The sequence below is a fragment of the Antechinus flavipes genome, chromosome 1 (assembly GCF_016432865.1).
Source record: "Antechinus flavipes isolate AdamAnt ecotype Samford, QLD, Australia chromosome 1, AdamAnt_v2, whole genome shotgun sequence".
Classification (NCBI taxonomy): domain Eukaryota; kingdom Metazoa; phylum Chordata; class Mammalia; order Dasyuromorphia; family Dasyuridae; genus Antechinus; species Antechinus flavipes.
In genome coordinates, this window is record NC_067398.1 from 675,980,171 (window position 1) to 676,003,651 (window position 23,481).

Genomic DNA, 23,481 nt, shown 5'->3' on the forward strand with positions numbered 1-23,481 from the left:
CAATGGGCAATGATGTCTTCAAATACATCATATCACAAAGAAAACCAATTTTATCCAAATACAGTTATCAAGTTTTTTTTTAAGTTGATGGACCCCAGATTAAGAAACCATAAAGGCAGCTGTAAGAGGTTGGATTTTAACTGTTCTAGTTTTCTAGTCAGCATCCCTTCAGCCCCTTCATCACAAAACCCATCTCAAAAAACATTTCCATGTTTCCCTGTCATTAAAATCTGTAGCTTGGTTTAGATTCTTTATCTTTTTTGTCCTTGGCAAAACCTATGGACCCCTTCTTGGACTAATATTTGTTGGCTACATATAATTAAAGGACATGCTCAATTGCATTAGAACTTAGTGAAAATATGATTTTTTTCTACGTAAGTTAGAACCCTGAAATTTCTCCACAGACTCCTTGTGAGTTCATAGGGCCCAAGTTGAAAATACTGAGCAAGACGATGACTAAGAGCCTTCCCAAATCTGACATCCTGGGTTCTAAGGGCCCTTCCAGCTTTGACAATCTATATTCCAAAAGCCTTTTCAGCTCTGACCTCCTGGGTTCTAAGGGCCCTCCCAGCTCTGACATTTCTGTTCTATGGTTTTCTGGGTTGCTGAAAACCTACATACTACTTATTTTATGATCCAAGACACTTACTAACTCTGTGACTCTGGGTAAGTCACTTTACCTTATTTGTCTCCATTTCCCCATCTGTAAAATGAGCTAGAGAAGGAAACGGCAAACTACTCTCATATATTTTCCAAGAAGACCCCAAATGAGATTACGAAGAATTAGACACAACTGGAAAAGACTGAACACAATAATTTCTGCCATTAAAGACCTAATTTAGATTGTAGAGCTGAGACCTTATAATATAGAACCTAGAATTTCAGAATTAGAGGAACACAGAACATAGAACATAAAATATAAAAGTAGAAAAATTAGAGCTGAAAAGAACCTCAGAACCAAGAATAAAGGATGTCAGAGCTGAATGGGAACAACAGCAGAGCTGGGAGGGCTTTTAGAATGTAGATCATAGTTCATAGTATCATAAATCTCAGGGAGGGGGTTCCCATCCTGGCAAACACAGACCTCCTGGGGTGTGAAAAGCTTTTCAAGAAGCTATGGAGACAATTTTAATTTAATTTTTTGAAATTAACATCTGATTGATGAAATTGTGGAATTTTTCAACTGCTCTTAGAGAGTTTTATTCCATTCTCACATTTCTTTGTGGAAAATTAATCTCCTTATTTTATTTTTATGTGCTTTATCATGATCATCTCTAAATTTATTTCCTTTTATATTGAATGAGGTATAAACAAAGGGTATTGAATCCTGAATATCAAAAATTATGGGAACTGAAAAAAGATTATGAAAAGATCTATATCTATATATCTAGCTTAACTTCTCTGTGAGGAAACTATCAACAATAGTTTGATCAAGGTCATATGGTTACCAAGAGACAGTTATGATTCAAACTAAGATCTTCAGCACTTCATACACTTCATCAAGCAGGTAGATCCTGTCTGAGGAATGTTGGTTGTTATAGGATTTATTTAGAATGTATTTGCAGTATTTGTGATGTTTAATGAATGTTTAACAACTTACTCTCTAAAAAATAAAGTAAAATAAAAATCATCACACACTATTATGTTTAATCTCGATTATTAACATTTTCTCTATTACTTTCTTAAATTTGCAAAACAATAAAATCAAAAATTGTAAAATAATAATATATAATATAGTATATAACATATAATAAATATATTATAATAAATATAATTAAATGAAAAAATAAAAAAAACAAAACAATAAATCAAGCCATGATTTGTAGTGTTGGATAATTTTGGAGGTCTGAATGTTCACTCTAAAAATTTAACAATCAGCTCTAAGCTCTGGGAGCCCAGAGTCAGCTCCAGTCTCTCTGTATTGTGACACCCTCAGTGAGTGCTTCAAATAAGCCCTATATTATTAGTGGATTGATTGCATCCATAACTCTTATGTCAGATCCATCATATGGACTGTACATTCAGGTGGTCTTAAATAGCCTTCCCAGGCAGTCTGTTCCATGTCCATGGAGTAATTGAGCATGGGTGATGCTTTGGGAATTCCAGAGTCCTTCAAGTCTCAATACCATATTGGGATTACAGCTGTGTGACCAAAAACTTCTCTCTCCTCTTGAGTCTTAGAAATGGGAATTGTTGCTATTTTGAAGCAGGAACTACCAACCGAGTCAGGTTTACTGACCAAGCTAAGGTGTCCATCCTACAGAATGTCACATTCTGGGTGGAATCTCGAGTTGGAAATAGAATAACAATGTCCCCGAAAATCACTGTGGTGCTCGGCAGGGCCTGTAAGTATCTGTGGGATTTCCATTTTCTTTGCAAGTTGTGCATTTGTGTCTGCCTTGATGAGTCCCTTTCCATCCCTGGAGATTTTCAAGAGGAAGCTGGATAGTCATTTTTCCCAGGTGCTAGTCAGAAGATGCTTTCTTCAGGCACAGATTAAATGAGATGATCTCTGAGGTCCTTTTGAGTCTGAGAATCAAGGACTTTAAGTAGCATTAGAAGGGAAGGGGTCTCGGAGCTCAACTAGACAAACCACCTCCTCTTGAAAACAAATAACCAGAAGCAAGGACTTATCCAAAGTGGTCAGGACTAGTAAATAGCAGAGCTTGACTTTGAACTGAAGCTCTCGGACTAAATTCACCTCCCCTCCCGTTGCAGGACATGTATCCTATGATTCCACAATTCCTTTGTCCAATCCCTACTGAATTATACAATAGTTCCCCTTCCACGAGAAAGAGGTTGAGGGTAAGGGACATTTGGAGATCCAAGGTCCAGGGCTGTAGCTTGAGTCAAGGGCATGATTGGAAGGCAGAAGTCATAGAAAGATGGGTTCTGGATACAAAGGGACCTTGAAGGGAGCTGAGAGATATCTCCCATAGGAAGCATCCCATGTAATGACTCTTGAAGTAGTAGTCAATGAGAGTTTCCAGGGTCTGGTCACCTAAGAACTTGGGTTGGATAAGGGAACAATAAGGAGTGGGCTAAGCTGGGTAGATGCTACACGGGAAATGTGGCTGGAGAACAAGTGGTGGGCAGAGATAAGGGCAGATTGCTCCACTGGTTTTTGGGGAAATGTTCTCTCATCACTGTCCCTTCTCTTCATTTCTTTTCATTGTATAAGCAATATTTAGATCCATTAAGTCAGACAGTATTCCATTTGATTTTGATTTCAGTCAAGTATGACCCTCCCAGTGGAGACATGGTTATTTCCAAATTCCACGGCCGTCTCATGATAGAATGGAAGACGCCTGAAAAGCAAGAGAATGCCATAGCTGAATATCGATACAGGACGTGGAATGGAACGTGGGAACAGGTAAAACAGGCCCACTTCAGGAGCAAGATCTCCAGTATCAGTTAATAGGGAGAGAACTGTAAACCGCAAAGGTTAATCAGGCCCCTGGGGAGCCATCTTGTACTTTCTGGTAGAATGGAAAAGAAAGGGACTGACGTGGGAATGAGGAGAATAGCCAGCCACAGCCTCACTGGGAAACCTTGGCTTATACCCGCCTTGCTCTAGGTCTCACTTTCCCTATTGGCAAAAAGAAGAGGTTGTATTAAATGGCTTCTGAGGTCCCTCCCAGCTCTGACCTCCCAGGTTCTAAGGGCCCTCCCAGCCCTGACATTCCGGGTTCTAAGGACCCTCCCAGCTCTGACCTCCTGGGTTCTAAGAGCACCCTCAGTTCTGACACTCTTGAGGAAAATAAGCAAAAATGAAATAGTCCTTGCCCTCAGTAGCATAGGGGAAACTGTCTACAGAGAAGTAAAAACAAAATATGTATAGAAATAATAAAAAGCAATTTTGCTGGGGCTGGAAAGGGTTAGCTCCAACAACTGGAGGAATCAGGCAAGGCTTCCTTGAGGAGACACTTCCTGAGCTGTTTAGTGTTTTGTTTTGTTTTGTTTTGTTTAACACAATCTCAATTCAATAAGATCCCAATGAATTTCTATTTTATTAATCACAATCGTTCCTTCCAGTATTTGAAATTATGACTACCCAGATGTAGAAAGCATTTGTCTACATTTTTGACCTGGAGACCTAGGAACTACATTTGCTTATTTTTTATTCTGTGTCAAACTGCGTAACAAATTCGTGGGCACCAAATACCGCCTGAGCTGCCTTAGCTGACGGGTATGAACCTGGGCAGCCTTTGCAATAACTCCATAAATCCCCTAGAGGGCTTCAGCTCACAGACTGGGAGTTGTGGATTTATTTCCAACTTTCTCACCTCAATTTTACATAGAGACTAACTGAGACTCTCTCAGAGAGGGACAGCAAGGTCAACAGAAATGGTTCATTGCTGAGAAAAGATACACACTGAGCTCCTCTGTCTCAAATGCAGGATGCTATTCCCCATTGGTTTTAGTGACACAATCAGTACATTGTAATAAATCAACATGTTATATTATGTTATAATTGACTAGGTGATATATTATATATCATATATATAATATATCACCTAGTCAATTATATCATATATCACATATATATCATATATAAATATATAACTTAATATATAATACATATTATATATTAAGTTATATATTTATATATGATGTACATATATAAGCTATAAATGACTGGGTTTAGATCAGAAGCCCCAGGGCCCAAATTCAGTCTCCGACATTTGTTGGCTTTGTACGAACTACGTTGCTGTTATTCAGCTACTTCAGCCGTGTTCAATTCTTCAGGACCCCATTGGGGGTTTTCTTGGCAAAGATATTGGAATGGTTTGCCATTTCCTTCTCTGGTTCATTTTATAAATGGGGAAACAGAGCAAACAGGTTGAGTGCCTAGACCAGGATCATACACCCAGTAAGTGTCTGAGGCCGGATTTGAATTCAGGTGATTTCAGGCATTTATCTTTATCTCAGGTGACTCTAAGCCTTCTTTTGCAAACCATTGTTAGGTTATGATATGTGTGAAGGGAACACCTATGCTGGGAGTTGTTCCTGATGACAAAAACCTCCTCTTGATAAGTCAGTTCTATGGGAATGTTACTTTCCAGGTCAAAAATTGTTTCTATTGTAACTCTAAATGCCTCTTTTCCTGCTCTTTTTGTGGTCTATGTGACTTTTTCTGGCAAAATGCTAATGATATATATTATCTCATTCCAGGGAGATTGTGGCGGCCAGACGAACTCTGATGTTGGTGAGAACATGGGAGCTACGGCTTCCATGGCCCTAATGGGGAAATATAGCCCTTCTCCCTAGCAATTCCTCCATCAACACCCATTTGTCCAACAGGAGGCAATACAGAACAGTATGTTGGAAGTGGCTTTTCACTGAGGGGAAAGGAGTTCTAGTTCCAATTCTCCCACTAATTTACTGTGTGACTCAAGCCAAGAAACCTCAACCTCCCTGGGTCTCAATTTTACCATCTGTAGAAAGGGAAGGATGGACTAGATCCTTGAAGTCCCTGTTATCTGCAAATATTCTCTATTTTAAGGTCCTATCAAGATCTATGTGCTAAGGGCCCTCCCAATTCTGAAATCCTGTGTGCTAAGGACCTAAGGAAATCCTATGTTCCAAGGCCCAGCTTTTTAGACTGTTATTTAAGAGTCCATATAGGGTCTTGTAACTGAATATAAAGGTCATAAAATTATAATTCATTATTAGTAAATGTTTGATTTGTATACTTATTTTATATAGCTTATATACCCAGGGTTGAGTAAAAATTTTTCAATGAAAAGAGGTTATGAAAAGAAAAAATTTAAGAAGCCCTATTTTAAGAGTCCTCCTAGCTCTGACATCCTAGATTCTAAGGGCCCTCCCAGTTCTGACATCCTGGGTTCTAAGGGCCCTCCCAGCTCTGACATCCTGGGTTCTAAGGGCCCTCCCAGCTCTGACCTCCTGGGTTCTAAGGGCCCTCCCAGCTCTGACATCCTGGGTTCTAAGGACCCTCCTAGCTCTGACATCCCGGGTTCTAAAAATAATAATAATAATAAATTAAAAAAGAAAAAGAGTGATTGGTCTGAGGGAGAACTAAAGAAGTGAGCCATTGAGAAGATGGGCTTGACTGGGGCAGGGCCAGCTTGGGGAGATGACTGGAAGGTACTGGATAGGTCCCTATGGAACCTACTCACTAGCCAGCTAACTCATCTCTATGGCATCTGGACTTTCTTCAGAAACCTGCGCTCTCCAGCTAGAAGGACCTGTTGCCTATGAAGTTCAGCTCCGCCGCCACAAAAAAGCTTCCCCGACTGGTCAGTGGAGTGACTGGAGCAAGTCCATTTGCATTCCTGCTGGTGAGATATTGGCGCCCGTTCCTTCGATAGGTCCATCCAACAGTCACAGTTCTAAGTCCTTTCCAACTGCCATTCTCTGTCCCAACCTCCATTCCAGTTCCTCCATTCCACGTTCTAAAGGTCTTCCCAGGGTTTGATATTCTCATGTTCTAAGTTCCCTTCCAATGCTAACACTCTCCACGGGCCCTCTATTTCTAACATTCTATGACTTTATGCTGATAAATGATCTGATGTGCAAAATTTATTCCTCTTTACAGAAATTCTCAAAATTCCAGAGATGAATTACACAGTGGGAAAACTCAATAATGATGGAAAGAGGGACCTCATCCTTGACTGGGAGGTACTTTTGTAAATGTTGGTGGGGGCTGCACTTGCATTCAATGGGAAAAACACTGGTCTGGGAGACAGCAGCTCCGGGTTTTGGTCTTCCTTCAAATTGATCACTTATAAACTTGGACAAGTCCCTTCTGTTGGGATGTGGTTTAGATACAAATTAAAGGGAGGTGATACTCTCTGCTTGGTTCTTTTCCCAGGGATGCTGTAAGGATGAGTAGAATATGGACAGAAAAGCCCTTTGAAATCTTCATCCCTTGTCCTCTAAGAATGAGAGGGATCATCATGGTTAAATTGAGCAAATCCAGGATTTAAATATCACAGCAATATTCTGAGCTATGTTTAGATTCCCATAAAAGGAAGGGAGGGCTGACTTTCTCTTAGGATTCTTAGCTATGCTCTTCCTTTTCTTTCTCTGTTTTTTGTTTGTTTTGGTTTTGTTTTTGTTTTGTTTTTTTGAGAGGCAATTAGGGTTAAGTGACTTACCCAGGATCACACAGTAACTGTTAAGTGTGTGAGGTCAAATTTGAATTGAGGGCTTCCTACCTCCAGGTCAGTGCTCTATCCATTGCACTATCTATCTGCCCCCTGCTCTTCTTGGTTTAGAAGGTTCTAAATGAAGTCACTGAGGATAGACTGTGTGTGAGATGGCCTAGTGTTCCCACCTCTGAACTTGTCCCTTTCACCCCCGAGCAGCCCAAGCAAGTGAAGCAACCTCTCAACTGCTCAGAAAAAGTGAATTTCAGCCTTGTTCTTCGGATGGTTTCCTGCTCCTGCAGACCAAAGGCTAAGAAGAAGATGAAGCTGGAGAAAGTGATCCAAATTTCTGGGGCAGAATATGATGCCATCATCCAAACCCAGGGAACCATTGGGCCACAGTTAAACAGGACATTCCGTATCCCTGCTGAACTCAACTCGAGTATGTGGGAGTGGGGTGAAGGTGCCTGGAAATGACCACGTAGAATAGAGCATATGAGCAGAAAAACTGAAAACTAGTAAAAGGAATGTTAGAGCTGGGGGACTCTTAGAACACAGGATGTCAGAGCCGGGAGGCCCTTAGAACCCAGGAGGTCAGAGCTGGGAGGGCCCTTAGAACCCAGGAGGTCAGAGCTGGGAGGGCCCTTAGAGCCCAGGAGGTCAGAGCTGGGAGGGCCCTTAGAACCCAGGAGGTCAGAACTGGGAGGGCCCTTAGAACCCAGGAGGTCAGAGCTGGGAGGGCCCTTAGAACCCAGGAGGTCAGAGTTGGGAGGGCCCTTAGAGCCCAGGAGGTCAGGGCTGGAAGGGCCCTTAGAAACCAGGAGGTCAGGGCTGGAAGGGCCCTTAGAAACCAGGAGGTCAGGGCTGGAAGGGCCCTTAGAACCCAGGAGGTCAGAGTTGAGAGGGTCCTTAGGACACAGGATGATAAAGCTGATTGTAAGATATGGAATACTGCATGTTAGATTTAGAAGGAAATTTTGCATAGACAACAGGGAAGAATAAAATTTTAGAACATAGAACATCAAATATGGAAGGAACACAGATCAATCACAGCACATATAAATAAAATAGATATATAAAACCTACATATAGAGTAGAAGGAAGATAACATCAGAGGGGAAGTCCCAAGTGTCTCTTGCAGATGGAGACCTTGAGTTGAGCCAGAGATGTCAAGAGTTGCAGGTGAGATAAAAAGGCCTTCTAGACAGCCAGTGCTCAGACACAGAGGTTATGTGAGAGGATACAGAGAGAGATGAGGTTATGTGTTTAGGGTGCGTTAAAGACCTATTCCATTTCTACAATGTTTAAAATGCCCTTGGACACTAACTTTCCTACAAGATCATTTGACTGAAAGTCTGTATAGCTAACAAATCAAATGAGTCAACGTAAAGAAGGGAATTGTTTCCCTCCATCTTCCTTTCAATGTCTCTCTTGATGATCAACTTGCATCTGAGCTGTGACTTAGTAGAAGGAACTCTGGGTATAAATCTCACAGCTGCTTCAGAACTACATGATCCTAATCAAATCTTTAATTTCTTTGAGACTCAGTTTCCCCATCTATCAAATAGAGATAACATCCAATAACCCCTGACTATCCTACCTTTCCTTCCTCCACTCCCTCCCAAGGTTACTATGAGGAAATGATGAGAAAGGATGGAGGAATGACACATAAGCTGTAAAGCACCTTGCAACTGATATAAAACAGCTTGTGAATGACCAAGGATGCTGTAATGAGTATGACTGTCTATTAATATTTCCCCAGATTTTTCTGCAGAGTGTCTGAACATCAGCACCTCAGAAGAGAACATGACAATGCAATGGGACATCTTAGAAAGAAAGGTCAGACGTTACTGCATTGAATGGTACCCCCACCTTGCCAACTGGGCAGATGCCAAGTGTGCTCTGGAGAGCTTTCAGGAATCAAAAAATAATAAAAAAGGTATGGCCCAAAGGCCGGTGCTGTGGTTTTGTCTTTCTAGATATTCAGAGAATGTTGTTTGTTTGTTTGATAGCTGAATGGAAGATGGATTGGAATGGGGAGAGAGAGTAACCAGCAGGTTATTACAATGATCCCGGTGTAAGGCAGTGAGGGTCCAGTCAGTGTGTTAAGATGATTGCAGAGTTGCAGGGTAGAAGGGGGGACACACAAGAGAGATATTATGAAAGAAGAAATACTAGAACCCTTAGAGCACAGGATGTCGGGTCTAGAAAAGCTCAGTCTGACAATCAGATTCAGAGAGCTGGGAAGGAAGGGCCTTAAATATATCCAAGTCCACCCCCACCTTCCTTTTATAGATGAGAACGCTTAAGGCCCGAAGAAGCATTGTTGAATCTCACGCAAGATGCTAGCCTGTTCAATTTCTCTTCTCAAACAGTGAAAAATGTAGCTCCTGAGGGTGTCAGGGCCAATCACCTGTGATCACACCATCCCTAGCACCTAGGTAATAACTCTGCACCTAGCTTTCCCAGCTCTCCAAAGTGTTCTGTAAACATTGATTCTCACCCTAGGGAGAGGGCCCATGCAACACCTGCTTGATGCTACTTGAGACCTTAAAGAGTGGGTGTGAGACTCTAATTGGCACTGGGAACAATAATCCTCCCTCCTGCGTGAATAGCCCCAGGCAGTTAACAAGCATTTTCTCTTCTGCTCACTAGAACCCTGGGGTGTGGGGGTGGGGGACAAAGGCAGGGAGGGATTGTTGGTCTCATTTTACAGCTAAATGTTACTGAGTCTCACAGTAAGTACTGAGTACTCACCTTTCTCACAGCACATCAGTGACCGAATTAGGGTCTCTCTCCACTGGGACCAGATTGCTTCTCTTAAGATGAAGGATGCACCATACCCTTTGACTCAGCAGTGTTTCTACTGGGCTTGCATCCCAAATAAATCATAAAGAGGAAAAGGGACCCATATGTGCAAAAATGTTTGTGGCAGCCCTGTTTGTAGTGGCTAGAAGCTGGAAACTGAGCAGATACCCATCAATTGGAGAATGGCTGAATAAATGATGGTCTATAGATATTATAGAATATTATTGTTCTATAAGAAACGATCAGCAGGAAGATTTCAGAGAGGCCTGGAGAGTTTACATAAACTGATGCTAAGTGAAGTGAGCAGAACCAGGAGATCATTGTACACAGCAATAGTAATATTATGTGATGATCGATTCTGATGGACGTGGCTCTCTTAACAATGAGATGATTCAGACCAGTTCCAATGGTCTTGTGATGAAAAGAGCCATCTGTAGCATGAGAGAGGACTGTGGGAACTGAGTGTGGTTCACAACATAATATTCTCACTTTTTGTTGTTGTCTGCTTGCATATTATTGTCTTCATTTTCTTTTCTGGTTTGATGTGATTTTTCTTGTACAGCAAGATAATTATATAAATATGTACGCATATGTTGGATTTAACATATAATTCTTCCATGTTTAACATATATTGGACAACTTACCACCTAGGAGAGATGGGCAGAAGAGGGGGAATGAAACACAAGGTTTTGCAAGGACTAATGTTGCAGAATTATCTATGCTTTGGGAAAAAAAAATGAAGGATGCACCATTTCTGGGCCAATGATAATGCCCTGTGCTGGGCCAGAGTTCAGATTAATGACAGGCTTGTTTCTGTTTCCAGCAGAAATTTGTAAAATAGTTATGAAATCAACCAGGGTGTTGGAATCTTATTTGACTTTCTAGTAATTCTAAGGACATGTAAAATTATTGTCATCAGAAGGAGGTTGGTCTGCAAAAGTTTTTGTTGGCCAGTCTGCTCACTATCCTTTATCACCTAGGACAGCGTCTGGGACCTTGAAATTGCTTTATAATACTTGTTGAGTGATCTTTCTGAACTCCACCTACCTTTCAATGTCCTACTCAAGTTCTGTGTCTTGTAAGTCTTTCCCAGTTACACCAATCAATCAATTAAATAACATTAGTTAAATATAATGGATTAGATTCTCAGCTAGGCATTGGGGACTTAGGGATGAAAAAAAACTTTTAAACCCAAAATAGTTTTTTTTTCCCCTTATGGAGCTTATATTCTGTCAGGGGAAGCAGCACTCACATAATACACAACACATACAAAGTACATGCAAGTTAATTTCACTGTAGGGGAGAGGATGCAAAAGGGATTCAGATAGGAGGTGGCAGTGGAGATGAGCTTGTCTCTCTTCTCTGAATACTTGTGCTTTAGCTCTCTTCTATGGCTGGTGTTTCATTTTGCCCCATATTTTAGCTCTCTGTGCCCATGTCTTATTTCTCCTGAAAGACTCCTTGAGGGCAGAGACCTTACCTTTAAAAAAACAAATGTATTTATAATTTTATTTTCTCCAGTTATATTTGAAACAGTTTTTAAATACTTGTTCTCAAAACTGAGTTCCAAATTCTCTCCCTTCCTCCTTTTCCACCTCCACCCCATTGAGAAGATAAACAATTTGATATGTTATATTTGTGTAGTCATGCAAAACATTTCCATAATAGTCATGTTGTGAAAGAAAACAGACCAAAAACAAAAACAAAAACAAAAAACCAACCCTCAAAAAAATAAAGAAAGTAAAAAAAGTATTCTTCAGTCTCTTTTCAGATACTATCAATTATTTCTCTGGGAATGGATAACATTTTTCATACGTCCTTCAGAGTTATCTTGGATCATTGTATAGTTAAGAATAACTAAGATATTCATTGAAGCTGATCATCTTATAATATTGCTGTTACTTTGTACATTTCACTTTGCATCAGTTCATGAAAATCTTTCCAGGCTTTTTTGAGAGAAGCTCATTATTTCTTATAGCACCATAGTATTCATCATAATCACATACCACAATTTGTTTAGCCATTCCCCAACTGATGGGCATCCTCTCAATTTCCAATTCTTTGCCCCTCAGGAAAGAGTAGGTATAAATAACTTTGTACAGATAGGTCCTTTTCCTCTTTAAAACAATTTTTTTTACATACAGATCCAGTCATGGTATGTATGTGTGTGTGTGTGTATGTGTATATATATATGTGTGTGTGTGTGTGTGTGTGTGTGTGTATTTTCCTAATTACTCTTAACAATGAGAAAGTTCTTATGAGTTACAAATATAATCTTCCTATAAAAAATGTAAACAGTATAATCCTATTAGCTTATGATTTCCCTTTCCTGTTTACCTTTTTATGCTTCTCTTGAGTCTTGTATTTGAAAGTCAATTTTCTGTTCAGCTCTGGTCTTTTGAAAAACAATGCTTGAAAGTCCTCCATTTCATTAAATATCCATTTCTCATCCTGAAGGATTATAATAATTTTTACTGGGTAGATGATTTTTTATTGTAATCCTAATTCCTTTGCTCTTCAGAATATATATAAATATATCCCAAGCCATCTCATCACTTAATGTAGAAGTTGCTAAATCTTGTCTTGACTATGGCTCCATGATATTTAAATTGTTCCTTTCTGGCTGTTTGCAATATTTTCTCCTTGATCTAAGAACTCTGGAATTTGGCTATAATATTCCTAGGAATTTTTATTTTGGGATCTCTTTCAGTAGGTGATCAGTGGATTCTTTTAATTTTGTTTTCTGGTTCTAGAGTATCAGGGTAGTTTTCCTCGATAATTTCTTTTTTTTTTTTCATGTTTTAATATTTTTAGTTTTCCTAGTTATGTGTAAAATTTTTTAAACATTTGTCTTTAAAACTATGAGTTCCAGATTTTCTCCCTTTCTCCCTATATCTCTTTATTGAGAAGGCACATGTGAAGTTATGAAAAACATTTCCATAAGTCATGTTGCAAAAGAAAACATAGATCTCCTCTCCCCTGAAAAAATCTTTAAGAAAAAAAAAGTTTTAAAAAAGTATGCTTCAATCTGTATTCAGATACAATAAATTCTTTCTCTGGGTATGGTCAGAATTTTTTCCTATAGTTTGCTCATTTTCTTAGCCTTACTTTACTGTTACACTAGAGATCTGTCTTCAGAATGGAATTTGCACTGTCCCAAATTTCAGGGGGTTTCTGCAGCTGTTTTCAGAGATACTTGTAGGGACTTGTAACTTTTCATTTCTTCCAAAGTGTTATGATCTAAGGAGAGGGTCTGCTACTCTCTTGGCCTGTTCTCTGGTCTCTTTTCTGCCCTGGAACTGTGATGTGTCCCTGTTTTGTCACTGTCACAAACTCTGGTGTTCCTCCTTACCTTTGGACTGTCATTCAGGATTTGAGTTTGAGCAAAGCAATAAGATCCTGCCTCAGTGCTAGAAAATATAATGGGGTGCAAGGACTGAACCCAAAAAATACTGGGATCCTGGGCCAATGTTGCAATGTTCTCAAAAGAATTTGTAGGTTTGGATCATCTCTAAATCGAGGGGCAAAGATTTTATTATCATGCCATTGCCTGGTGGGCTAAATTCCAAAAAGGTGTTAGCAAAGAAATAGGAGATTAGTAGGTACTTTTATAGGAAAGAAATAATCTTGGGAATTGATTTGGATTGGATTAGTAATTGGATTGTATTGGATACAGTAATTGTGGGAATTCAACTGCGATAAAAGCCTACTTAAAGCCTACTTAAATTCAACAGAGGCTCACTTAATTTTTTTTATTTTGATAATAGCCTTTTATTTTCAAATATACACAAAGCTAGTTTTCAATATTTTTTTGCAAAACCTTGTGTCCCAAATTTTTCTCCCTCCCTTTCTCTCACCCTCCTCCCCTACACAGCAAGTAATCCAATATAGCTTAAATATGTGCAATTCTTCTAAACATATTTTCACATTTATCATGCTGCACAAGAAACATAATATCAAAAAGAAAAAAAATGAGAAAGGGAAAAAAGCAAGTAAACAACAATGAAAAAGGGGAAAATGCTATGATATGATCCACATTCTGTTCCCATAAATCTCTTTCTCGATGCAGATGGTATTTTACATCCCAAGTGTATTGGAATTGCCTTGAATCATCTCAATGTTGAAAACAGCCAAGTCCATCACAGTTGATCATTACATAATCTTCTTGATGCTGTGTACAATGTTCTCCTAGTTCTGTTCACTTCACTTAGCATCAGTTCATGTAAATTTCTCCAGACCTCTCTGAAATCATCCTGCTGATCATTTCTTACAGAACAATAATATTCCATCACATTCATATGTTATAACTTATTCAGCCATTCTCCAACTGATGGGCATCCACTCAGTTTCCAGTTTCTTGACACTTCAAAAAGGTTTGCTATAAACATTTTTGCACATGTGGATCCTTTTCCCTCTTTTATGATCTCTTTGGGATACAGGCCCAGTAGAGACACTGCTGGATCAAAGGGTTTGATAGCCCTTTGAAGACCCACTTCTGGGCTTCCTGTCCTCTTCTGTCAGTGTCCCTTTCTATGGTCCATTTATCTATCAAGGACCTGATCTTTTGTTGAGGTCTTATTCAACCCAACAAATAGATCCCTGTACTTCTTTTGTCCAGTTGTTTAACCCCTTTACAGTTTGTGGACTGAGAGCTCTGGAAGTAGCCATTGCCACTGCTGATTCAGTGATTCCCAGGGCCTGTTTCAGGTTTGCTAGGGTCTATGCTAGTTGACCCTGCACTGTATTATGATCCACTCTTACTGGTGCAATATACTTTTCCTGTCAACCTTCTATTAATTCTTGGGCTGAAAAATTGTTTCACTCCATCTTTTTTATGGGTTCTGCTCTTCTAAGATTTGTTTAGTGTCATTATTTAAAGGTATTTGGAGGGGTTTGTGGGAAAGCTCAGATGCTTTTACTTTTTACTGCTTTTATTCCACCATCTTGGCCCTGCCTCCTGGAATTATATCTTATTTTCTTTGGTCAGCACCAATGCAGAGGTCAGCCCAGGCCCCTGCTCACAGGTGGTGTTTTCTGAATGATTGACAAATATCTCCTGGCTCTGATATTGTTCTTTTCTCCAACAGTGACATATAGCTGGAATAAAGCTTTTGGAATCATGGACCTTGGAAAATGTTACCGGATTAATATTTATGCTTCAGACAAACCTCACAACCCTTATTCCTGGGTCACTGTCTTCTCTGGGCACCATTTCAGTGGGGATGGTAAGTGTATACCTACCTTCCAAAGGAGAAATTAAGTTGTGGGATCCAGATGGATCTAGAAGATTTGGAGATTTCTGGAACCAGGTACCAAAGCAGCAGAACTTCAATTTATAATGTCAAACTTAGAGGATTGCTTAGAGATTTACTAGCCAAGGTACATTTAACTTTGTAACATTAGTCCCTCTGACAGTCTGAAGAAGATCCCTTCTCATAATCATTTTAAAAAATAATTCAATGAAATCCTGATTCTTAGAGGATGGTGAAAATAATGTTCTAAATTTTCCTTCATCCGATTTCATGGACCACCTGGAATTTATCCATGGATCCTTTGTGAGTCTGTGCTCAGAAAGAAACAATTCAAATATTGAGAAGCCACACTTGGGATTATACAGGATTTAGCAGCTTCTACACTAAAGGAACAGAGAGCTTGGGATATGATATTCCAGAATGCAAAGGAGCTTGGATTACAATTAAAAAAAACAACTACCCAGCAAAACTGAATGTAATCATTCAGGATAATCATTCATTATCTCCAGATAAGAAATTGTGACCTAGTCCCACCTCCCGGTTTTAGGGGATGCTGAAGCTAAGAAAGGAGAAAGGACTTGTCTATGTATCCATGGATTTGTCAAGCAGGCCTGTGTTCTCCCCTACCTCATCCCTTTTGACCCAAATCAAAGGCAACCTTTTCCAAGAAGCCTTTCCTAGAGCTCCTTTCTTGAAAGGTTTTTCCCTACTCAGCACCTTCACAATCTTATATCTCTCTCTCTCTCTCCTGTGTCCTTCATCCACTTCCCCCCACCAGATCTTATTATAGTTCAGCATGTTTCTTTATGACTTATTCTATAGTATCAGATTGTAAGCTTGCTGAGGTATAGGATGACTCATCCATTCCTGTAACCCTCAGTAGCTACTTCTTGAATGTGTTCTGGATGAATGAATGAATGAAATGCAAACCTGCCTCCTCTCAGACTTTATCTCTGGGTAACACAAGTCTCACTTTTTCATCTGTAAAATGAGTGGGATTGGATTAGATAGCCTTTAAGGTCCCTCCCATCTCCAACTCTATGATCTTTCCATTTGGATGCTCTCCCTGTGGCCATTCTCATCTTCCCATCTCGCGACCTCCCTTGGGGTCCTTTCCTATTTTACTAATAAAATGAATACTTTTCTCCTCTTGAAAACTGGGTTTCAGAAGCTGCCTTCTCACCTCTGCTAATATTTTCAGTTTTGAAAGCTGGGCCCAGTTACTTCAAAGTGAAAAGAATAATAGCCCATGAAGTAACCCTGGAATGGAATCCTTCCCCACTCAGCAAGTGCCCAGGAGTATTGAAGAAATATGTTATCTATTGCTGGGATGAAACCAACAACAAAAGTATCTGTAAGTTGGAAATTACATTTAACACCTACCTGTCAGTACATTCTGTGGTCTGTATCTCAGGGGCCTGTCCTGTCATGTCTTTACCATCCCCTAAAAATTCTATTCTGAAGGTTCACGTTCTCCATGTTATTATCTCATTAAACTCCATATTCTAAGACCCTCCAATTTTTGACATTTTGTGTCTTAAGCTCCCTCCCAGCTCTGATACTTTGTCTTCTAAGGGCCCTCCCAGCTCTGACATCCCAGGTTCTAAGGGCCCTCCCAGCTCTGACATCCTGGGTTCTAAGGGCCCTCCCAGCTCTGACATCCCAGGTTCTAAGGGCCCTCCCAGCTCTGACATCCCAGGTTCTAAGGGCCCTCCCAGCTTTGATGTTCTCTGTGTTTATAGATAACCATTTACATAGATTATTTTATAATTTACTCAACACCTCTCTTTCTATTGTCTCATGTTACCTTTGCATCTGTTACGCTTTGCCTGCTCACCTGGTCTCTTACCTGCTGATTCACCTTGACTTTAGCTGTTTCCATATTCCTTGACTCCTGGATACATGACCCTCTCCTGCCTCTCAGTTCTATTTGGTTTGCTGTACCATGGGGTGGGGTCTGGTCCTTGCTTTTCTATCTTAGTTTTATCCTGCTCTTGGCTTCTTACCTAGCTTCCTTCAGTCTCTCCCGCCATCCTGATAAGCCTTCCAGCAAAAGACTAACCTGTGAAGAACACTATGACAAGATGCTGAAAGACTGGGGGGGGGGGACTTGAAATTATACATCAGGGGACTTATTTTTGTCTTATGTCTTTGAACAGGTTATGATGTGAATGCTTCTGCCTTAGAGTACACAATAGGCAATCTGAGTGAGGATACTTTCTACACCATTAAGATTCGAGGAATCACAACAACCACCTTTGGGGCCTGGAGTGAGCCCCTGAGATTTAAATTAGGTTAGCCTGTTCTTTCCATATTAGGCATCCCTCTGTTAGAAAATAAAAGGACCCTAGAACATCTTCACAGCATCTTTTCTAATCCATTTGTACTTGTAATAATATACAAATATATACACACGTATTCATGAATGACTCACCATTTCCCTAATACAACTGGCTCCTATTTACAGGTATTTTAAAGTGAATTAACCACTTTTCTTTTGAGGTTGGGCAGGGGGAGGGTATCCTCATTTTGTAGCAGGGGAAACTAGGGCTGGGGGAAGGAACTTTTCCCAAAGTCACAAAGTTCCCAAGTAGCAAAGATGAAACCAGAAACCTGGTCATCTGCCTTCTAAGTGAGCTTTCCACAATGGCACCCCCCTCCCCTTTTTTTCATCTATTCCTAAAGCAAAGTCTTAGAGACAAAGATTTGAATTGAATTGAAGGATCCCTCTAAAGGGTTTTAAAAGAAGAAAAGGATTTTCAATAGACTGGGGACTAGGAGACAAGGAAGGGTATAATGGGAAAGAATTCATTCCAAGTATGGAGGATAGTCTATTCTATCAAAATAAAACACCAGAGCTAAGCAAGACTTTAGAAAACAGTTAAGATTAGCTAGTATTTATATAGTATTTTAAGATTTGGAAAATATTTCATAATATTATTTCATTTTGTGGATAGAGCATCAGCCCTGAAATCAGGAGGACCTGAGTTCAAATATGATCTCAGACACTTAACATTTCCTAGCTGTGTGACCCTGGGCCAGTCACTTAACCTCAAATGCCTCAGCAAAAAATAAAATAAAATAAAATAAACAAAACAAACAAAAATATTACTTCATTTGGAAGCTTGAGAGATGTTAACTGAATTGCCAAGGTCATAATTAGTAAATGTCTGGAGAAAGCTTTGAAGTCTGGTCTTCCTTACCCCAAGTCCAGAGCTCTGTGTATATAGGATGCCAGAACTGAGAGGCTCCTTACAATGCAGAATAACAGATCTGGAGAAGACCTTAGAACACGGAATGTTGGTAGGGGAAAGGACTTTATGTAATCCAAATGCCTCAATTTAGAGATGAAAAATGAAAACCACACCCTGTGATAATGCCAGATCAGAAATAGAATCCCATTCTCTAGTATTTCTTGTTCTAAGGTTCAAGTCAAGTAGGTCTCTTTTACCCTAGATTCTAATTTACTTTGGATTCCCTTGAGATCATTTCCCAAACCGGAAATCTGTTTCTCCCTAGATCGAAAACCGGCTCACAAATTTCCCTTTCTCCTGCTGTGCGTGTTAATTTTTGCAGCCATAGTCCTCGTGGCCGTTCCTGTATATTTTGTCCTAAAGAGGTAACTCAAGATTCTTTTTGCTCTGTTGACCATTGTATTTCCTCGAGAATGTGAATATTAATGAAATCTTGTCATGGTCCCACAGGGTGAAAATCTTCCTGTGTCCACCTCTACCCAATCCCTCTATAAGCAGTGCAACTAAGTTCCTTGCAGAGGACATGAAGCTGGTAAGTTCTTTTTACAATCGTTTTTGGGTCATGTCTGACCCTTCATGATCCTATTTGGAGTTTTTTTTTTTTTTAGCAGAATGGTTTGTCATTTCTTCTCCAGCTTATTTTACAGATGAGGAAACTGAGGCAAACAAGACTAAATGATTTGCCCAGAGTCACACAGCTAGGAAGTATCTAAAGTCAGATTTGAACTCAGAAAGAGGAAGGACTCTAGCACTTTTTACTACACTACTTAGCTGCCCCATTACAACAACAGTACTCTACCATTATTCTTTGTCTTCTGGCACAGATGACTGAGTTCTTTATGAGTTTGCCAGGAATGGCAAACTCCCTATTTCTGACCCAGGTTCCTAACTTCAAGGTTAGGTTACTTAACTCTGCTTTCTTCCTCCCCTCCCATATGCAATCAATGGTCCAGTCTGTTCAAGCCTTCATCTGCAACAGCTCTCCTAGATGTCCTTTTCTCTCCGACACTGTGATGGCTCCAGCCCGGGGCCTCTCCATCTGTGACCAGGACTTTGTTACCAAAGCCTGCTGGCTTTTGTCTCTTTCTCTCTCCATCCCAGTCCAGCTTCCATTTAACTTCAAAAGTGATTTTCCTAAAGTACAGATCTAATCATGTCATTCCTCTGATAAAAAAAAATATTAGGACTCTTTAGATCTTCTAAGGTCAGATTCCAACTCCTCAGGCTGGTATTAAAAGCCCTTTATCATTTGACCTTCAAGGAAGAGCCAGGTGGTAAAATAGTGGAGTCAGGAGGAGATGAATTCAAATTTAACTGTACACATTCTGGGCAATCGTTTAATCCTGAATGCTTCCTTATCCCCCCAAAAAACAAAAAAAATTTCTTTCTGGCTCCCACCTACTCTCTCAACTTTTTTCTCATCATTCTCCCTGCCTGAGAAACAACACAGTTCTGGGACTAGAAAGCCCCCAGAAAACTGAGGGAGTTTCAAGTCTGATTATGTGATTAGTCACTCTTAACATTCTGGGTCTTAAATTGCAGGTCTTGACCCCACACGAGGTCTCATAACTGAATGTGGGGGGTCACGAAAAATTTGGCACCGATAAAACATTTCTGAATGCAAATTCCAAAAATTAATTCAAAATCAAATGCATAATGAATCTGAGGTGTTTCTGGCAGCACTAACTTGTATTGTATCACGCACTTTGCACCGCCATGCACAAATGCTGCCAAAAAACACTGTGGCTCAAATTTGAGATGGGGTCATGTGGAAGTTTCTTGAGTGAAAAAAGTTTAAGAACTTAAAGAAGTAGGAAAGGGAGTTTCCCTCCCTGATAAAATCACAAGTCCTAATTCCACAATAGGGTACCTCCAAGTTTCTTGTCAGTCTCATACTATTGTTGATAAGATTGATTTTATTGCTTAAAAATCATTTTATTATCCAATTTTACTGAAATTTTTACGTTAAATTTTTAAAAATAAAATCAATTTTTTAAAAATTACAAGTTCTGATTCTGCCCTTTTACTTGTTATATAGGCACACGTGCACTGAAAAATATGGGTTATAGCTTTAAGCTATTAAAACTTTAAAAGGCTCTAAGAATTTTAGGAGAGTCTTTATATGCAAAGAAGTGCAGAAGCATGTGAACACACAGATGACTTGAAGTTCAGAAGGATTTTAAAAAACCAAACAAAGGAGATTATACATTAATTATTGATCCTAGAGGCAATATGAAGCCACTGGAGTTTACTGAGTTGGTGGTAACATGGTCAGATATGTGATTAGACTCCAATAGCTGCCTGTAAGAATTATTATCCCAATCAACTGTGAATGAATTTACAATTCTCAACTCTATAATGAGCTATGATTATTCTGGAGGACTTATGATGAAAGACGCCATCCATCCCCCAAGAAAGAACTGATTGTTTCTGAATTCAGATTGAAGGGTACTCTTTAAAACAGAAAGAAAGAAAGAAAGAAAGAAAGAAAGAAAGAAAGAAAGAAAGAAAGAAAGAAAGAAAGAAAAAGAAAGAAAGAAAGAAAGAAAGAAAGAAGGAAGGAAGGAAGAAGGAAGGAAGGAAGGAAGGAAGGAAGGAAGGAAGGAAAGAAAGAAAGAAAGAAAGAAAGAAAGAAAGAAAGAAAGAGAAGACAGAAAGAAAGAAAGAAAGAAAGAAAGAAAGAAAGAAAGAAAGAAAGACAGAAAGAACAAAAAAAATTTGGGGGTTTTCTTTTTATGTAGGGGGGATCTATGTTTTCCTTTGCAATGACTTTTATGGAAATATTTTGCTTAATTTCACATGTATTTTCTTAATGGGGTGGGGTTGGGGAGAAAGAGAGAAAATCTGAAACTCAAAGTTTTAAAAACAAATATTATAAAAACATGTAAATGGGAAAATAAAAATATTAAACATCTTAAAAAGATTTTTTAATCCCCATTTACAAATTGGGAGAAATAGAAAGGAATTTGTTTAATATCAAACAATAGTTAATTCTTCTATCCTTCCATATCCATATGATAATTATCTGAATTCCTCCTCTGATTCTGGAGAATGACAATCAGTGAGATTCCCAGATTATCTAGAATAAAGCTTCTTAAATTGTGGTTCACAACCCCATATGGGATTTCATCATTGAATTAGGGGAGTCATGAAATTATAGTTTATTATCAGTAAATATTTGATTTGTATGCCTATTTTATATATCTATATAATCTGGAGTCATGTAAAAACTTCTCAGGTGAAAAGGAATTGAGAGTGGAAAAAATTTAAGAAGCTTTGTCTTAGAGAACTCTAGAGCTAACCAAGCCTAATACCAACTCTCACCTGTATCCAAGAAAGTTCTCTGAAAGAGAATGTTTCTAGAGACAGATGGAGAAAAGTGAAAAGATTGGAGCTGGTCTTTCTTGATTGGCTTACTTGTGTCTTGGGTGAAGAGACCAAAGGTTGAGTTTATGACCTTCCCTATTATTTTCCCTGTTCTTTTCATAGGTCAGGCCATGGACAGGATCTTCAAACACAGTGGAAGATGTTGGCCTAAGGGAGCAATTATTGATTATTGAGGTCAGCTCTCCCAAAGTGGAGCCTGAAGTGGGCTCTGAGGTCAAACTACTGAACCTTGAGGACCCCAAGGGAATCCCAGACATCAAAGAGCGACAAATGGGTGGAGAAAATGATCCCCCCCTGGAGTTGGAGCTCCCTTCTGGCTACAGAAGACAGAATCATGTGGAAACCGTTGGGGAGGACGTCCCACAAGATACTAGGCAGCTGTGTGGTCAAGATGATGATGATAGAAAAAAAAAGGCACCATCTTTCATCTCTCCAGAGGCAGAGGTCCCTGCAAGGACATTAACACTTTCTCTTCTTTCAGTTCTAAGACCATCTGAAGCTTCAGGAAACTTGAATCTTAAGTTACATGAGGAATGAACCTGAGAAAATGGCAATGACTTCTTAGGATGCCAGACTTAGAAAGGCCCATAGTACATAGAGTGTCAGGGTTGGGAGGGAGCCTAAAACAGAGAGTATCAGATCTGGAGGGAACTTAGATGATGGTGTCAGAGCCGGGAGGGTCTTTAGAACCCAAAATGTCAAGATTGGGCGGGTCCTTAGGCCACAGAATATTTGAGTTAAAAGGGTGCATAGAAGAGAAAATGTAAAATTTGTGGAATCACTTAATGTATCTAAAATTCCAAGATTTTTCTATAATAGCTATGTTCCATTATATATAATTCCATAATATCTGAAATTCTATGATTACTCAAATTGTTCTTCCTTGGGGTAAAAAAAATTGATGGGATTAAAAAAATGAATGATGATGTATAAACCAAAATAAAAGATGAGAGATGGTGTAATAAAATAAACTTCGGTCTAACTTTTTTTATCAATAGGAGCATGACTATTGTTGTTCAGTCTTTTCAGTCATGTCCACAACTCTTTGTGATCCCATTTGGGGTTTTCTTGGCAGAGATACTGAGTGATTTTTCATTTCCTTCTCCAGCTCATTTTACAGATGAGGAAACTGAGGCAAATGGGGTTAAGTGACTTGCCCAGAGCCAAACAACTAGTAAGTGTCTGAGGCCAAATTTGAACCCAAGAAGATGAGTTTTTCTCTCTTCCAGTCCAGCACTGTATCCATCATCTAACTACCCAAGAACATGCTTAATTATGACCAGTATCACTGAATAGACTCAGAGGCAAACTATGTTTTTCCTCTAAATGCAGAGAGGTGGGTTCCTTTTTTGTGTAAGGGTGGTAGAGGTGGGGAGTTGTTAAGCTGAAGGTAGGTATAAAGTTATATATCAATCTATATTGATATATTTCCTTCCTCTGAGAGCATTTAAAGAGAAAAGACTGGTTATTATTATACACAGGTGTAATTATAATATATATTTATATAATTTATATCATATATATATTATATACAGGTACCTCCAGGGATCCACCTGGATCCCTGCTTTTTCATACTTTTGGCCCAAGTTTCAATTTTAGTTCAGTCAACAAAGATTTAAAATGAAAAGTCATTATCTTAGCAATATATTTTATAAATTTATCAAA

At 39.3% G+C, this 23,481-nt stretch overlaps 1 protein-coding gene across 2 annotated transcripts; it reads left to right on the forward strand.

Moving 5' to 3' along the window:
• Positions 1-1,787: 1,787 nt before the first annotated feature.
• On the forward strand, positions 1,788-22,787 carry IL12RB1 (interleukin 12 receptor subunit beta 1). 2 transcript variants are annotated; one of them, XM_051972371.1, is made up of 13 exons: positions 1,788-2,345; positions 3,234-3,373; positions 5,176-5,209; positions 6,186-6,305; positions 6,563-6,645; positions 7,335-7,557; positions 8,878-9,054; positions 15,011-15,148; positions 16,377-16,529; positions 17,335-17,469; positions 18,695-18,794; positions 18,880-18,961; positions 21,919-22,787. In XM_051972371.1, exons 1-13 carry the CDS (start codon positions 2,309-2,311, stop codon positions 22,351-22,353), a joined length of 1,857 nt encoding a protein of 618 aa, XP_051828331.1. In that variant the 5' UTR covers positions 1,788-2,308; the 3' UTR covers positions 22,354-22,787. The 2 variants fall into 2 exon arrangements, with proteins under 2 accessions (XP_051828331.1, XP_051828332.1); XM_051972372.1 differs by lacking the exon at positions 1,788-2,345 and having other exon boundaries at positions 3,341-3,373; positions 5,176-5,320.
• The last annotated feature ends 694 nt before the right edge of the window (positions 22,788-23,481 follow it).

Excerpts from the sequence above, each read along its gene's own strand:
- IL12RB1 (XM_051972371.1), top strand. The coding sequence starts at position 2,309 with ATGTCCCCGAAAATCACTGTGGTGCTCGGCAGGGCCT. Across the intron at positions 3,374-5,175 it reads GGAATGGAACGTGGGAACAG|GGAGATTGTGGCGGCCAGAC; the intron begins GTAAAACAGGCC and ends ATCTCATTCCAG. Across the intron at positions 17,470-18,694 it reads GCCCCTGAGATTTAAATTAG|ATCGAAAACCGGCTCACAAA; the intron begins GTTAGCCTGTTC and ends GTTTCTCCCTAG.